Source organism: Lycium ferocissimum, chromosome 6 (genome assembly GCF_029784015.1).
Source record: "Lycium ferocissimum isolate CSIRO_LF1 chromosome 6, AGI_CSIRO_Lferr_CH_V1, whole genome shotgun sequence".
NCBI lineage: Eukaryota > Viridiplantae > Streptophyta > Magnoliopsida > Solanales > Solanaceae > Lycium > Lycium ferocissimum.
In genome coordinates this window covers 3,238,661-3,256,890 of record NC_081347.1, presented here as the reverse complement: position 1 = coordinate 3,256,890, position 18,230 = coordinate 3,238,661, and the positions used below count along the sequence as shown (strand labels likewise).

The 18,230-nt window shown below is 33.5% G+C and overlaps 2 protein-coding genes across 2 annotated transcripts; one reads left to right on the top strand and one right to left on the bottom strand.

Annotated features, from left to right (window-relative positions):
* Positions 1–3,387: 3,387 nt before the first annotated feature.
* LOC132060552 (major pollen allergen Lig v 1-like) lies at positions 3,388–4,644 on the bottom strand. Its single transcript, XM_059453561.1, has 2 exons — positions 4,277–4,644; positions 3,388–4,070 (listed from the first exon to the last, which is right to left on the bottom strand). Exons 1-2 carry the CDS (start codon positions 4,446–4,448, stop codon positions 3,688–3,690), a joined length of 555 nt encoding a protein of 184 aa, XP_059309544.1. The 5' UTR covers positions 4,449–4,644; the 3' UTR covers positions 3,388–3,687.
* A 6,904-nt stretch (positions 4,645–11,548) lies between these two features.
* On the top strand, positions 11,549–12,484 carry LOC132060493 (uncharacterized). The gene has a single exon (XM_059453518.1). It carries the CDS (start codon positions 11,549–11,551, stop codon positions 12,482–12,484), a length of 936 nt encoding a protein of 311 aa, XP_059309501.1.
* The last annotated feature ends 5,746 nt before the right edge of the window (positions 12,485–18,230 follow it).

Genomic DNA, 18,230 nt, shown 5'->3' with positions numbered 1-18,230 from the left:
GACTGATGCTTTTTGCTTATAAATTGCTTCTGAAGGTACCATATTATGTACACTTCACAATGATTGCTACAGATCATCAAAGTATGATTTTACAGATAATAAAATGACATGAGTCCAATCATAATAATCTCCACCTTTTACTTTATTCCTTACTCGAGCAAGGTATAGAAAAATTTAGATAAATTTGTCAAAGATATAATTACGTGAATAACAGTGTGTTTTTTTTGATAGCTAAGCTTTTATGTGAGATTATCATACATTTTAGAATGATAACGGAGTGTCATATATACGTTGAAATCTCACTACCATCCATAATACACAAAAAAAATAAAAAAAAATCACATGCTTGATCATGATAAGGTATCAAGTCCACACGTGAAGGAGCATGCTAACGATAAAATGTATTTGATACGTTTAAATTACACCTTAATTATGATGCAAGTGGTTACGGTCAAATATATAACTCACACGAGATTGGGTCGAATCCTGCAGAGAATCTTTGAGTTTGGTCTATTTTAGCTGCAGTTTGGCACATTTGTTCAATTCTAAGAAGTTGGGCTTTATGGTCAACATTCTTGCAAGCAAAAAGTTGGACCATGCTAGAGAATGGTACTCTGGTAATGAAGTTTTGGTTCACTATAAAGAGACTAGAGGCTAGTCTTGAAATCATATACAATTATGATAGTAATAGCCTAATAGGTTCTTTGAACCATAGTCAAATATGTGTGATTTATAAAAGGGAAAATTACGTGTTATAGCTACTTTTAGTACATAATTAGTGATATTAACTATCTTTTGTTTTAATTACTAATAATAACTAAATACTTTTTGAATTTAACTAATATAGCTACACAGTAACTTTCAGTTACTGGTGCACAAATACACCTAAAATTTAGCACCCCCAATCCCATATCCCCTTTTAATGGTAACAATATTAATCACTTAATATACATTACCATTCTCTCTCCTTTTTCATAAATTTTGACTTTCTCTATTCTCACTCACTTTCCCATTTGATTTTTTTTATTTCTCAAATCCCTAAAAAATTATCTCTCTCCTTCTATCAACCACCACCACCACGGATGGCGGTCGCCCCTCTCTCAAATTTTTTTTGGTCTCCATGATTTGAAGCTTTGTGGACAAATTAAATATAAGAAGACAATTAACCTTTCCATTTTCTTTTTATGTGAATGATGTTCCAACTAGAATGATCATTCATTATGGTTGTGGGCTTATCTCCCATTGTGGGCAAGTTGTAGCTGTAAATGCCAAGACTTTTGGGCATGGATCGTGCCCATAAATTTGGACCGAGTTGCATTTGATCTGTGGCTGTGGTTTTTTTTTTGGTGGTCTAGGGTTTTTTAGGATTTTGAGAAGATGAAAAATATATGTATTTGTGTATGTTCTATGATATAGCTACCAAATTGTTGTGGTTGGTGGTGTATTTATGTAAGTTTTTCTATATTTTTGTGTATTTTGTTCAAATTAATTCCATCGGTTAAATCTAATTATCAGATTCATCTAGTTTCAAATACATAGAAATGTGGCGAAAATACATTGTAAGTTTTCTATATATTTGTGTATTTTGTTCAAATTAATCCATCAAATACATGTGTGATGCAAATTGTTACTCACACAAATACATGAGATTTAATATAAAAATACATGGGGTTTGATTGGTAACTTCAAATACATTGGTTATGCTATCACATACATGTGTAAATCAAAACGAAATCAATATTGAAAACTTCAAATACATTACCGCTAAAATACATGGGTGATGCAAATTGTTACTCACACAAATACATGAGATTTAATATAAAATACATGAGGTTTGATTGAAAACTTGAAATACATTGGTTATGCTATCAAATACATGGGTAAATCAAGAACGAAATCAATATTGAAAACTTCAAATATATTGGCTGTTGAATGTTTTCAAATTTCAAATTTTTGATTTTTTTATGTTTGAATGTTGAAGATTGGATGAAGGAATAGAAAATGGTTATGGAAAGGTAATCTAAAATCTGATTTTGTGGAAGGGTATGGTAAAAAATATCAATTAATAGCTAATTAATTGATCCCACCATTATGGCCTTAAATCAAGGGATATGTTTTATTTTTTACCGTGTTACTATGTATTTATAAGCATCAAATACATCCGAAAAAATATCTTAATTTGAGAAAACATAGCTACAAATGGTAATTTTTAAAAGGTAGCCATAAATGATAGGAAACTACCAAAAGGTAGTCATTTTGTTAATTTTACCTTTATAAAAATTTCCTTGGAAGTGGGGTCTTGGAGTTTTAACCATGCTTGCCCCATGAGCAAAATTTCAAGTTTAACGAGTTTTGCTTCATAAGCAACACTTTAATTTTTGATCTTGAAGTTTTACCGATAAGACAAGCGGGGGTCAAAAGTTCAGGACCTTCATTTTCAAAGTCTTTGGGTGTAATTTTTAGTCATATTAGGGGCCTTTTGTTAAGAAAAATGGGGAAAATTAAATGACTATATCACTCTTGGTCGGAAGTCATTTTCTTTTACAACGATATTAATTTTTATCTTCATAATATTGTTCTAACCAACATTTACACATTATTATCAATCTTCACTACTCAACTTTCATCAAAATACTATTCTATTTGATATATTATTATCAATCTTTAACTAAAAAAAATCCTTCAAAAAGTACATTTCCTAGAAAATAATTTCACACACCAAGTCATTTTCAAAAATGATTTTTTTTGGGGAAATACATTTTACTTTCCAACCAAACACTAAAAAACATTTTCCTAGAAAATAACTTTCACAAAATAAGTCATTTTCCTAAAAAAAAAGTTACTTTTCAGAAAATAATTTCCAGAAAATGTCACTTTCAAAAATACTTTTCTAAAAATGTTTTCGTTTGTACCTAAAAAATTGGAGAGAGGGTTGAAGAAGAATGTTTCTCGGTTCTACTATATTTTTCTTATTTTTCTTTCCTATTCCTTTTTAGTGGTCTGTTGTTTCTCTTCATTTCCCTTCCATGGTCTAGTTTCCAAGGATATGATGAGAAGAAATAGAAGCAAAGACAGAAACCAATAATTTAGCTATTTATCCTTTGTGTCAATAGCTATGAACTTAATATTAATAAATACAGATTTAACATTGGTTTATTTTTTAAAAAATGGGGGGAGAGATTAATACGTTGCATTGACCATTAAAGTCGTCAATATATGTTCAGCAGGTCAATTAATTGATTTGATCGATTGTTTCTTATTGAAGGTCTCCTAATGGACGTTGAGTTCGATTTTAAAAGCAAAAACAATTTAAAAAAAAAAAAACAATGGGGAAAATATATAATTAAAAAGTTGGGAGAAAATTAACTAATTAAAGAAGCATAAATATTATACAGGTAAGGCAACCAAAACTTCTTCTGAGAAAAACACATTACATACAATCGAAATAATACATCGATTGAAAAGCTATGCTACAAATTAAGCTCTAAATGAATAAACTTTACAAAGCCCTTAAGCCCCAATACCAATGTCAAAATTAATACAAATTAAACAACATAAAAATGAGAAAATTAAATGTAAATAATGAGACAAAACGACAAAATAGTCCCTTATGTTTGGTGATATGTTTAAAATATATAGTCCATTAAATAAACTCTTGAGCAGTTTTAATCTTTTTAATTTGGCAGATTACATGTACGTGAATGGTCCACACCTGATCATGTGTTTAAGTTTAGGTATATCTTGCATATTTTCGAATTCTCGTTTACACTTTGGTGAGGCTTCTTTGGCAAAAAAATAGAAATCATTAACTCTACGTATATTTCCGTTATTGTTATCGTTGTTTTTGTTGCTAGGGAGAGTAACATTGAATGTTTCATAGTCAAGCTTTCCACATGGAGTCTCATTGCAATTTTCCACGGGACTTTCCATCAATAGGACACTGCATATAGCATTCTTGTGATCTCCTTCTACTCGTACGCTATAAAATCCGGTAGAGTTGGTTACACTGGGCATATCGAAGGTGACCTTATGAGTTTTAGGATCTGTGCAACGAACCCGTACACCAGCAGCTGCATGAATTTTTTGTAAGAGATGTCAATATTTAATAAAAGTGAAACAAATGGATACATCATTGTGAATTACATCGTATTTTTAAAAATAAATTCAAGTCAAAGGGAATTATTCTATATAACTCACCTCAATGAATTTTCACATTTTGAAAATAATAAAAAGTGATAATGGAGTAAATTGGGAAAAATTAAAATTTTGGATATACCTTCTAAGGGTACACTAAGGTTGGTTTTGAATATCGAACGACAAGGATCACAATAGACAATTCCTTCTACAAAAAAATGAGGTTTTTTTGATTCTTTAGAGGCTTGTGTAATCCCTAACAGGAAGAACAAGCAAATAGTACTAGCAATGAGGATTCCAACTGATTTTTCCATTTTAAAATTTTTTTTCTCCTTTTTTGGCTTTTCGTTATTTCTTGACTAAATCCGTGCTCCTCCTAGGATAGAGTTTGCTTTACCCGATTCCCTTTTGGATAATAAGGTAGATATTCTCGATCTGACACTTGTTTATTTCGAATGCAGAATAGAAAGTGCCTACTCTAGCAGGTTATGAATCAAAATTAGAGAGTACCTCCTATATATACACTTTGTATTTTGACAGTTATTTTCGGTAGGTTTTTGTTTGATCGTAATCTTATTGTGGTGAGGAATTTTCTATTTTTATTTACTTAGTGTATCCTTGCTTATTTTTGGTCCCAAATGGAAGATTAAAAGGCATTCTTCCGATTTTGACTCTTATTCTTTATTTCCCCCCTTTTTCTCTCACATACACAGAAAAATCAACGTTTTATATTAGTAAGGTCATATCAAAAGTCGGGGAAAAAGAGAAGTTTTGGGTACCCATCACTCAAATTCATTTCACTTAGATTTTTTTTTTTTTTTTTTTTTTTTTTTTTTTAAAAACAACTAAGTGTGATTGACTTACTGACTCTGGGCGGAGCTACCCTTGCCCGAGGGGTGTCAAGCAACACCTCTTCGCTGAAAAATTACATTGTATAGATAGATGAAATTTTGATTTATAGATATATATATCAGTATTGACATCCCTTGACACAAGCTGAAGACTTAGCGCCGCGGTTAAGGAGTTGGAAAACCTCCCTAAGATTGCGTGTTTGAACTTGGATTGTGACACATCTATATTTTTTGACATCCCTTAGTAGGAATCCTGACTCCGCCACTATCTTCTGAAGAATAATAGTTTTTACCAAAAACCTCACTAGTTTCCAATAGGATAAAGAAGAAATGGAAGCAAGGCGAATCTAAAATATTACTAGTATCTATTGATTCTTTGTGCCAATAGATATCAACTTGAGATAAATTTACACATTTTTAAGTTGAGCCAGAGGGTGCAACTTCTGTACTACTATATTTGCCCTTTCAAAGAAAAAAAAGAAAATTCAAATTTCTATGAGTTTGTATGAAGAAGTGATCTCCATAATATAAGTCATTTTCCGACAACCAAACATCAAAAATAATTTTTCATTAAAGGGAAAAACTAATTTCTTCCTTATATTTTTGTCCTATATATGACGGAGTTGATTAGTGAAACAAAATTTCTAGTGAAAAACGTTTTCAAAAGACATTTTCTGAAAAATATATTCCAGCACATCAAACGCGCCAACAATCTTTCCTTATGTTTTTCGAACAAAGATGTTAAGCATGTTACTGAACTTTTCTAGTTTGATTAATAAGATATATGACTGATGCTTTTTGCTTAATTGCATCTGAAGGTACCATATCGTATAAACTTCACAATGATTGCTAATGAAGATCAAGATATACATGCTTTTACAGATACTAAAATTGACACGAGTCTAATCTTAATCTCCACCTTTCACTTAATTTCTTTACTCGAGCAAGTGAAGAAAAATTTAGATAAATTTGTCGAAGATATAATCATGTAAATAGAAGGATACTTCTCTGACAGCTAAGTTTTATATGAAGTGTCATATATAGGTTATAGAAAAATGCCAAATATACCCTTCGTTATATTTTGAGTTCAAATATGCCCCTGCTGTTATATTTTAGGGCCAAATATAACCCTCTCCGTTAAAGTTGTCCAGGGTGAACCTCCAATCCTAAGTGGCACTGATATTTGTTGAGGTGACATTCTAGCCAATTTTAATATTGTAGCTGGTCAGGCTTCTCTTAGCGGCAGTGCCGCATACGTCTGTGCTCAATTCTTTCAGACCTTCTTCCCTCACAATCACAAAAAGCCCATGTTCAAAAAACAGTACTCAATGAAGTTTCAGTGGGAAGTGTGAACACATTTGTTTTGCAATTGGAAATATCGGTTCTTCTGTAGACCCACTTCATAGAATTCAAGAACTAGCTAGTAGTCCTTGTTGATTTTACTGAGATTGATCGGAAAAAAAGAATGGAGGGGTGTAAAATATTTTCTATGTGAACCCATTCGGTGAACACTGCATTGTATAAGGAAAAAGGGAAAAGATTGATTTTCTTGGAGACCCATTTCATAGAATTCAAGAACACTAGTGGTCCTTGTTGATTGTACTGTGTTTGATTGAAAAAAAATCTGTTTTGATTGAAAAAAAATCCGTTTCTTTGTAGACCCACCTGCCAGAATTGAGTCTCACTTCTCTTTCCTCTGTCTCTCACCACAATTTGTTATTACCAATGGTGGCGGTAACGGGGGCAGTTATAGCGGAGGGAAGGAAATTTTAGTAGTGGAAAAATAAATAGAGGGGAGGGGCAAAATGAGTTAGAGGCGTTGAGGTGGCATGCCACGTGATATTCACCTCATCAAAATATTAGTGCCACGTAGGATTGGAGGTCCACTATAGACCACTTTAATGGAGGAGGGGTATATTTGGCCCTAAAGTATAACAGCAGGGGTATATTTGAACCCAAAGTATAGCGAAGGGTATATTTGACCCTTTTCAGATACTACAGGGGTATATTTGGCCAGTTTCCGTATAGGTTATTGAGGTCTCACCGCTATCAAAACAAAAATCACGTAGTTGACTCTGAAAAAAATATCAAGTCCAGATGTAAAGAGGCATTGCTATAGATATAATTAAGTAATTAATAAAAAAGTTACTCTCTCTCTGATACCTTAAATTTTTATTTGAGATTGGCGCACATGCCTCTTGTAGTAGTAATGCGATAATGATCTGATTAACCTTCCCATCGTTATGGCAGAAAAACAAAAGTTACAAAGATTTAGCGAGCTAAAGCATGATAACCTATTTCATATTAATAAAATGTGAGGGATATATTGGGTATACAAGGAAACAAGACTTACATCTTAGTTACACGTTTTAAAGCCAAGTAGGTCTAGCCGTCTAGTCAAAGAGAGATGCCATCTAACCTTCCATATGACAAGGATTATATCACTATGTAGATATAGATTAATACGTTGCATTGACCATCAAAGCCATGTCAATGTACGTTCAACAGATTAATTAATTGATTTGATCAATTTTTTCTTACTGAAGGTCTCCTAACACACGTTGAGTTCAATTTTAAAAGCCAAAATAAAAAATAAAAAATGTGATGGACAAAATATTGGATAATTAAAAAGTTGGGAGAAAATTACAAAATCAAAGAAGCATAAAGAATACAAGTACGGCAACCAAAATGAGGTGCTTTATTATTCCTTCGGAAAAAACATATTACATACACTTGAGCCTTGACAAAATAGGTTGATTGAAAACCTGTGCTACAAATAACCTTTAAATGTATTAAGTTTACAAAACCCTCAAGGGCGGATCCACCCTTTGGGGGTGGGGTGCCATGGCACCCCCTAAATTAATAATTTTTTTATATACTTATGTTGTAATTTGCTTAAATTAGGTTAATTATTTGATCCTGCCACCCTCAGTATTAAATTAGACAAAGGTGCCACGGCTGGTAGACACAAGTTTGAATCTATCTTAAACATTTTTTGACTCCCGTTTTTCTTTGTGCTTTTTACTTCCTTTGTACCAGTAATTCCCTTTTCGGCTCTCCTAATTTTCTATTTATCTTTATTATTTATATTGTCTTTCCTCTTTTTTATTATTTTATCTGTTATATCTACCGAGAACACACAAATAAAAACTTCAAAATCCCTTAAATTAAGCATTTGTCTTAATCTAAATCTGTGAGTATTTAAATTGAAAAACTTGGGTCTCAATGGAATTTTGGATTGAGATCAAAATTCAATTTTTTTTTTAATTATTATTTCTATTGTTTATTACTCCCTCCGTCCATGTTTACTTGTCTATATATGACTTAGGACACTCTTAATAAGCAATAAATAAAATGAGAAATGAATTGGAATACTTAATAATAAGGGTAAAATAGGTATAAAATGGTAAATTATGTCTTGATTTTTCAAACTATATAACTTACAAGTAAAAGTGGACATATATTTTTAGTCTAATAGACAAATAAAATGGACGGAGGGAGTGTATTATAAAAATTTATGCTATTCTATAATTGGTAAATTCAATTTAAATCACTTTGCTACTTAAATTGTGATGGAAATTTCGTAAGCACTGCTTAGAAAAAATATGAAATTTATGATTTATTTTTGAGAACTTGTAGTTTATCTAATTCAATTTACTTATGGGGTGTATTTACCTATTGAAGAGTTTTTTTTTTTTTTCCTTATTTTGATTGGTATAATTCCCTTATTGAAGATGTTATTTTACTTGTTCAAATTCATTTTTTAATATACATAAGAGATGCAAGTCCCTTGGTGAAAATGTTGATTTTAATTCTGTTGTTAATGGGTGCAATTCCTTGTTTAAGATGCTAATTATGTTCGTTTCTTGATTTTTGAGATGTAATTTCATATTTGCAAATAAAAAAAAAACTATTAAGTTGACTCGAATAAACTAAAAAGAGATGGACCCGATCTCAGTACACGTTCCTAATAAGATGCACATTGAAAAAATTGTGGCACCCGCCGCCTTCAAATCCTAGATCCGCCTCTGCCTCAAAGCCCAATATCAATGGCGCCCAATATCAATGGCAAAATTAACACAAATTAAAGAGCATAAAAATGAGCATATTAAATATAAATATGAGAGAAAATGACAAAAATAGTTCCTTGAGCAGTTTTAATCTTTTAAATTTGCCAAAAGTGAAATTTCCGATCTTCGTCTAATATTTGACAAATTTAAAAGATCAAATTATATGTCCAGGAATGTTCCACACCTGATGTTTTAAGTTTAGGGATATGTTGCATATTTTCAAATTCTCGTTTACACTTCGGTGAGACTTTTTTGACGAAAAAATAGAAACATCAACTCTGCGTAAGTTTCCATTTTTGTAGTTATTGTTGTCCTTAGTGACAGTAACAATAATTGTTTCTAAGTCAAGGTTTGCACATGGAGTCTCATTGTAATCTTCCACAGGACTATAATTCAATAAGACACTGCTTATTTCGTTCTTGTGATCTCCTTCTACCCGCAGTGGCGGAGCCAGGATTTTCATCTAGGGGTTCAAAAATTCTAAAAGGTAAATACACGAAGAAATCAGGGTGTTCAACATCTACTATATATACATGATAAAATAATTTTAACTTTGAAAATACACTATAGTTTTTCATCCTGTCTACCCGTACACGATAAGATCCGTCGGAGTTGGTCGTATTGAGCATATCGAAGGTGAACCAATGAGTTTTAGGATTTATGCACTGAACTCGCACACCAGCACCTGCATGAGTTTTTGGTAAGGGGTGTTAATATTTAATAAAAAGAGAAATAAATGGATCAATCATTATGAATTACATCGTATTTTAAAAAAGGAAAATTCAAGTGAAGGACATTATTATATATAACTCAGCTCAACGAGTTTTCAGTTTTTGAAAATAACAAAATGCAAATAGAGTAAGGAAACATTTAAAATTTTAAATATACCTGCTATGGGCACACTAAGGTTGGTTTTGATTATTGAACGACATTCCTTCAACAAAAAAAAGAGGTTTTTCAGATTCTGCAGAGGCTTGTGTAAGTCCTAATAGGGAGAACAAGCAAATAGCACTAGCAATGAGGATTCCAACTGTTTTTTCCATTTTTAAATATTTTTTCATTCTTTTTTGGCCTTTCGTTATTTCTTGACTAAGTAGGCGTTTGGCCATGCATTTTCAAATCATGGTTTGAAACCATGACCCCAAATGAGCGTTTGGACATGCGTTTTCACTCATGGTTTCAAACTCCAAATCATCCAAAAAGACATGATTTGGGGTTTGAAACCATGGTTTCAACTTTTTTAAATATAAAATTTGACCCATAAGTTTGTATTTTATAAAAAAAGATCGATAGGTTGGTAGATATTTTTAACAATTACCCCCCTCAATCATTTAATAATCTCATTAACTTCCACCAACCTTTATTTATGTCTACCAACCTTTAATTTATGTGGGAGGATTATATTCAAGAGTGGTTACATTACTATTCATGTTAAATTTTATTTTTATTAGACTAAAGTTTGATTAATTGATGTTGTATTTTTTAGAAAGGCCTTCTAGTAGTGTACTAATTTTGTTATGAATATGATTTGCTCACTTGGTAAGACTGTATAAGAATTGAGAATGTTTTGATAGTTTTTCACAATTTGTGGGGTTTTATGTCTATAAGAGAAAATACAACTTAAAATATCCAAATTGCATGTCCAAACATGGTTTCAAACCATGTCCAAACGGGGCCTAAGTTTGTGCTCCTCTAAGGATATATTTTGCTTTATCCAATTTTCTTTTTGATAACTGTTGAGCATGATCATGGTTGAGTATGATCATGTATGAGCATGGATGATCGATGATGCTGAGCTGGCTGATTTGTGAGCTGTGCACAGCTGTACATTAGTTAGTGGAAGCATAGTTAGTTAGTTAGTTATAGATATTTTGATCAAGTGCACTGCATTATATAAGCAGTTGCACAATTGTATTAAAGACAACACTTCTCATTTTTCCTTCTAATCATCTCAATAACATCTTCTCTCCCTCTCTCCTCTCACACCTTCTCCTTCCAACTGTTCTTCACATACTTACTGTTTTGATTCGATTAACTTAGTAATCAGCTGCTATGGTAGCTGGTTAAGATTGTTTGAACAGTGTTTTAATGAAATAATTGAAAGTTATCATGGTATCAGAGCAGGATTGAATGAATCTAGGGATCCTTTTCGCAAAGAAAGGAAAAAGGAATCGAGAGATTCATCAAAGTTTTTTTTGTTTGGCATTTGATCCAGTTTTGAGTTGTTTTGCTTCTGACTGTAAGTGCATCTTACTGAAGCTTATTGCTGCATTTGTGGTGGTTGATTGTTGTTTTTTAAATCACGCTTGACATATTAAGATCAACTGATAGCATTCAACTAAAACTATGGAGAACACTGCAAGTATAACCTCTGATAGCACAGTAGTTGACTATAATCATCCACTTTATTTGCATCCTTCAGATGCACCTGGTTCATTAATGATAGAAATTCAACTAAGTGGAATGGATAACTATATGTTGTGAAGTCGAGCAATGAAACTTGCACTCCTAGGAAGGAATAAACTAGGTTTTATTGATGGATCTGTTACGAAAGGTAGCTACCAAGGTGATATGCAGAAAAGGTGGGAAACATGTAATGCTATAGTAGTTTCATGGCTGATGAAGAATGTGCAGACAGGTTTGCTTAGTGGAATACTATACAGATCTGATGCATACCTAGTATGGAAGGACTTGAAGGAGAGGTTTGATAAGGTGAATACCTCAAGGGCATATCATTTGCACAAAGAGATTGCAACAGTTATGCAAGGTGTGTCTTCTGTGTCAGTTTACTACTCTAGGCTAAAGGATCTATGGGATGAACATTATTCAATTGCTCCTATACCTTCTTGCAACTGTGAAGAGTCTAAGGATTTTATTGAATACATGGAGAGGCAAAAGTTGTTCCAATTCTTAATGGGGCTTAATGATGGATATGCCCATGCTAGATCACAAATATTAATGATGAATCCTGAGCCTAATGTGAACCAGGCTTATGCTATGATAGTACAGGATGAGAGTCAAAAATTACTGGTTGGAAGCAACTGTGTGGTGACTAACAAGCTTGACCTCACTGCCTTATACACTTCTAAGGGCTCAGGGTCAAGTTTAGGAGCTTCAAGCTCAGGACAAACATACCAGAGGAGAAACTACTCTTCCTCTTATTGTGATTTTTGTAACATGAAAGGCCACACAAGAACAAACTATTACAAACTAATGAAGTGTGATTTCTGTTTTCAAAAGGGACACCTTAGAGAGAATTGCTATAAGTTGATTGGCTATCCTGAAAATTTTAAAGGCAAGAAGAAGGCAAATGTGGTTACACATCCACTTGCAGGACAAAATGCAGGATACACTCATGGGAGGACACTGGAATCTACTTCAACACCAGTTTTCACTCAAGAGCAGTACAATCAACTTTGCAAATGCTGAATAGGTGCACTACCAATGATGTATGTGCTAATCTAGCAGGTAATGCAACATATGCTGCTAATTTTACAGGTAATTCACTATGTAATAATAATGATTACCTTAAGTGGATTAAGTGGATCATAGACACATGAGCCACTAATCACATGATTGGTGACAAAGGCATGCTGAAGAATGAGACACCAGTTGCAGATACTGGCAAAGTACAGTTACCAACAGGAGAAGCAGCTAACATTTCTCATATAGGGGATTGTCAGCTGACAGGAGGTGATACTATTAGTAATGTGCTATGTGTGCCAGCATTCAAGTTTAACCTCCTATCTGTTTCAAAATTGACAAAAGAACTACAATGTTGTGCCATGTTTTTTCCTAATTTTTGCTTGTTTCAGGATCTCTTCACTGGCAAGGTGAGGGAGATTGGTAAGGAACAAGAAGGACTATATGTGATGTATTCTCAGCCTGGACAAAGAAATATTGTAGCCAAATCTTCTTTTACTGTACACAAGAATGTGGATGCAAAGAACATGGCATAAAAGAATAGGACATGTTCCTATGGCAGTTCTGAGGAGAATCCCAGTCTTCCAACATGATAAGTGTTTTGACATTAATAACTGTAGCATTTGTCCGCTAGCTAGACAGACTAGAGTACCTTTTCCAATAAGTACTTCTAGAAGCAGTGACTTGTTTCAATTAGTTCATATAGATGCATGGGGACCTTACAAGGCTATTACACATGATGGGATGCAATACTTTCTCACTTTAGTAGATGATCACTCTAGATGGACATGGGTTTTCCTAATGAGAGTCAAGTCTGAAGTTGTTTTCTTACTTAAAAACTTTATTGCTATGGTTCAAACTCAATTCAATAAGAGCATACAAATGTTTAGATCTGATAATGGCTCAGAGTTTTTTAACTATCATTGTGCTGATTTTTTCAAGTCTAGAGGGATTGTACACCAAAGTTCCTGTCCATACACCCCCCAGCAAAATGGGGTGGTGGAAAGGAAGCATAGACATATACTAGAAACTGCTAGGGCCATTAGATTTCAAGGTTGCTACGCCATCTAAATTCTGGGGTATCTGTGTTGAATCTGCAGTATACATCATTAACAGAATACCATCCATAGTTCTCAATAAGAAATCACCTATGAACTAGTATATGGTAGGGTACCAGACTTACAACATATGAGAGTCATTGGTTGTTTATGTTATGCCACCAACTTAGTCAAACAAGACAAATTTAAACCAAGAGCAATTAAAGCAGTCATGATGGGATATGGTACTCACCGTAAAGGGCTATAGGTTGCTGGACATGGAAAACAACAAATTCTTTATCAGTAGAGATGTCACTTTTACTGAAAATGTTTTCCTTTTTCAACAATCAGTAGTATTGCATACATCTCAACCATTGCATGATTCAGCCATTTTTATGGAGGATGATGACCTATCTGGTCCATCTATTATTGCACCGAATATTGAAGCTCCACCTGAGAATCATACTAGCATGGAGATTATTGATGCATCAGCACCATCCATCAATACAACTCAGGGCAATGACACCACGAGATCACAAAGAAGTACAAGACCACTTATTTGGCATAAAGATTTCATAGTTACAGATACAAAAAGGAGTATGCAGAGTCATGATGGATGCCAATATCCCATAACAAATGCAGTCTACTATGACAATTTTTCTGTCCCATATCAGTGCTTTATCTCTACTTGCTCAGCAACTTCTGAACCTAACTCTTATGCAGAAGCAGCTAAGGATCCTCTTTGGATAGAGGCCATGCAGGCTGAGATCAAAGCACTTGAAGACAACAAGACATGGAAGGTGGTTTCACTGCCTAAAGGAAAGAAAGCAATTGGTTGTAGGTGGGTTTATAAGATCAAGTACAAAGCAGATGGCACGGTTGAGAGGTACAAAGCAAGACTTGTGGCAAAAGGATACAGTCAAAAGGAGGGACTTGACTACCAAGAAACCTTTTCACCAGTAGTAAAAATGGTGACAGTAAGATCAGTCATAGCATTGGCTGCTGCACACAAATGGCATATACATCAGATGGATGTGTATAATGCTTTTCTTCAAGGAGATTTAAATGAAAAAGTGTACATGCAGCTGCCACAAGGTTTTAATACTCAGGTCAAAACAGATGTACAACCAGCTTGCAGGCTACTTAAGTCATTATATGGATTTAAGCAGGCCTTCAGGCAATGGAATATCAAGTTAACCTCAGCCTTGGTGGAGTTTGGTTTCACTCAAAGCTATCTAGACTACTCATTGTTCATCAAACACTCTGATGGAAAGAAAGTTTTTGTACTGAACTATGTTGATGATTTGTTAATCACTGGAGATGATATTGATCTTATACAGGAAACCAAATCAATATGCGAAGACTAAATTCAAGATCAAGGACTAAGGTGATCTTAGATTTTTTTTCAGGAATTGAGTTTGCCAAAAGTGACAAAGGTATTCTAATGCACTAGAGGAAGTATGCACTTGAACTTATTTCAGACATGGGCTTGGCAGGAGCCAAACCAGTTGGCACACCAGTTGAAGCTAATCAGAAGCTCACTTCAATAGCTCTTGATCAGCTTCTAAGTGTGAAAGATGAGAATTCAAAGGTGCAGGAGGACATATTGTTGAATGATCCTGGAGTTTATCAGAGACTTGTTGGGAGGCTGTTGCAGCTAACTGTCACTAGACCTGATATCTCATTTGCAGTTCAGAATCTTAGTCAATTTATGCATTCTCCCAAACAATCTCACATGGAAGCAGCTATTAGAGTTGTCAGATATATTAAACAGGCACCAGGAATGGGAGTGTTAATGTCATCTGCTGCATCTAATCAGTTGCAAGCCTTTTGTGATGCGGATTGGGCATCTTGTCCATCCACTAGAAGGTCAATCAGTGGTTATTTAGTGAAGCTTGGTGATTCTCTTATCTCTTGGAAATCCAAGAAACAAGCAACAATTTCCAGGAGTTCTGCTGAGGCAGAATATATAAGTCTTGCATCTGTGGTAGCAGAAGTTATACGCTTAATGGTCTATTCAAAGAATTGGGCATCATTAGCCAGTTACCAGTTAGTGTGTCTTGTGATAGCAAGTCAACTTTGCAAATAGCTGCAAATCCGGTATTCCATGAACGTACAAAGCATATAGACATTGACTGCCACTTTATTAGAGAAAAGATTCAAATTGGGCTCATTCAGACCATCCACTTGGCCTCTACGGACTAGCCAGCTGACATTTTCACTAAAGGATTATTGGCACCCCAACATGTTTATCTGCTGTCCAAGCTAGGACTTACAAACATCTTTGTAGCTCCTAGCTTGAGGGGGGATGTTGAGCATCATCATGGTTGAGTATGATCATGTATGAGCATGGATGATCGATGATGCTTTGTCAAGGATTTGTGAGTCGTGCACACCGTACATTAGTTAGTGGAAGCATAGTTAGTTATAGATATTTTGATCAAGTGCACTGCATTATATAAGCAGTTGCACAATTGTATTAAAGACAACACTTCTCATTTTTCCTTCTAATCATCTCAATAACATCCTCTCTCCCTCTCTCCTCTCACACCTTCTCCTTCCAACTGTTCTTCACATACTTACTATTTTGATTCGATTAGCTTAGTAATCAGCTGCTATGGCAGCTGGTTAAGATTGTTTGATCAGTGTTTTAATGAAATAATTGAAAGTTATCAATAACAAGGTAAAAATTCTAATCCAACACTTGTTAATTAATTTCGAATGAAGGATGAAAAGAGCCCTCTCCTAATAGATTAAAAATCAAAACTAGAGAACATCTTCTTTGTGATATAGCTAGGAAAGCTGGGAGCCTACCTATTTCTTGAAAGGATGTCGTATATATATAATAGTAATTTGAGAGTTATTTTTGTTAGGTTTTGTTTAATTGTACTCTTATTGTGGTCAAGAATTTTTCTTTTATTTTACTCAGTAATCCTTGCTTATTTTTCTTCCCAATGGATGATTAAGAGGCGTTCTTCCGATTTTAACTCTTATATTTTTTGTGTTTTCTCTTTTTCTCTCGCATACACAGAAAAAACAATGTTTTTATGTTAGTAAGGTCATGTTAAAAGTTGAGGAAAAAGAGTGTCTTTTATTGAAGTTTTGGATACCCATCACTCAAATTCATTTCATTTCGAACAATTCTTTTTACTAAACCTAAGTATGATTAATTTACACTAATAATAATTTTTACTAGAAACCTCACTGGTTCCAAGGATAGAATAAGGGAGAAGTAGAAATAAGACGAATTTACAATTTTACTAATATTTATCAATTTTTTGTGCCAATAGATATTAACTTGAGATAAATTTACAAATTTATAAGTTGACCCAGAGGGTGCAACTTATATACTACATCTGCCCTTTCAAAGAAGAAAAAAAGATTAAAACTCTATACGTTTGGTTTGAAAAAAAATAATAATTAAAACTCTATAAGTTTGGTATGAAGAAATTATCTCCCGAAAATAAGTTATTTTCTGACACTGCACCAAACACCAAAACATATTTCTTCTAAAAACTTTTCACTAATCTCTTCCTTATATTTTCTCTGATGACAACATCGAATAGTGAAGCGTAATTTCTAGTGAGAAACATTTTTCGAAAGGCATTTTCTGAAAAGTATTTTTTTACCACCACACACGCCAAAAATTACCCCCCTCAATAATCCCTTATGTTTTCCAAACAAAGATGGTAATGTTAAGCATGTTACTCAATTTCACTACCTTGATTAACAAGATATATGACTGACGCTTTTTGCTAAATTGCTTCTGACGGTACCATATACACTTCACAATGATTGCTAGCTATGATTTTACAGATTCTAAAATGACACGAGTCCAAGCTTAATAATCTCCACCTTTTACTTAATCTCTTTACTCGAACAAGTTTAGAAAAAATTATATAAATTTGTTGAAGATATAATTACATAGCAATAAAAGGGTGCTCCTCTCTAATAACTAATTAGCTTTTATATGAGATTATCACTCACTTTAGTCTGATATTGGAGTATCATATATAAGTTAAAATCCCACTACATCCATAACATATCAAAAGAAAAAAAATCACGTGCATGATCCTGAAAAAAGTATCAAGTCCACACGTAAAGAGGCATGTTAAATATATAATTAAGTTATAATTAAAGGCGTACTTTCTCTTACAGCTTAAATTTTTTGATGGAAATTAGAAGGCCACATGCTTCTGTAGCAACAATGTGATAATGATCTGATTAACCTTCCATCAATACGATAGAAATTCTCTCCCGAATCCTAAACTCTTTGCATTAGGACCTTGAGAAAAGCAAAAGTAAAATGTTTCATCGAGCTAAAGCGTAGTATATTCCACATTAACAAAATACGACAATAGAAATATTGGGTATCTAATTAATGAAACAAGCCTTTAGATTGTAGTAACGCGTTTTGAAGTTGTGTAAATTTAGGTTAAAACATACAATATTATTGATATGTGTGACAGATGGTGTCCTTAGCTTTTTACTAAGTTTAGGCGTATCCCACGTATTTAATATAATGATGGGACAAAATTCATCGGAGACGCTGAGCTATATAAGACAAATAAGCTTTAGATACCAATAACCCAATTTAAAACCGTACATACCTAAACCCAAAATATGTACTCTGTTCGTCTCAATTTGTATGACACTTTTTCCTTTTTAGTCAAATTTAAAAAGAATGACACTTTTTATATTTAGCAATAATTTAA

Excerpts from the sequence above, each read along its gene's own strand:
- LOC132060493 (XM_059453518.1), top strand. The coding sequence starts at position 11,549 with ATGAAACTTGCACTCCTAGGAAGGAATAAACTAGGTTTTATTGATGGA.
- LOC132060552 (XM_059453561.1), bottom strand. The coding sequence starts at position 4,448 with ATGGAAAAATCAGTTGGAATCCTCATTGCTAGTACTATTTGCTTGTTC. Across the intron at positions 4,071-4,276 it reads CCTTAGTGTACCCTTAGAAG|CTGCTGGTGTACGGGTTCGT; the intron begins GTATATCCAAAA and ends AAATTCATGCAG.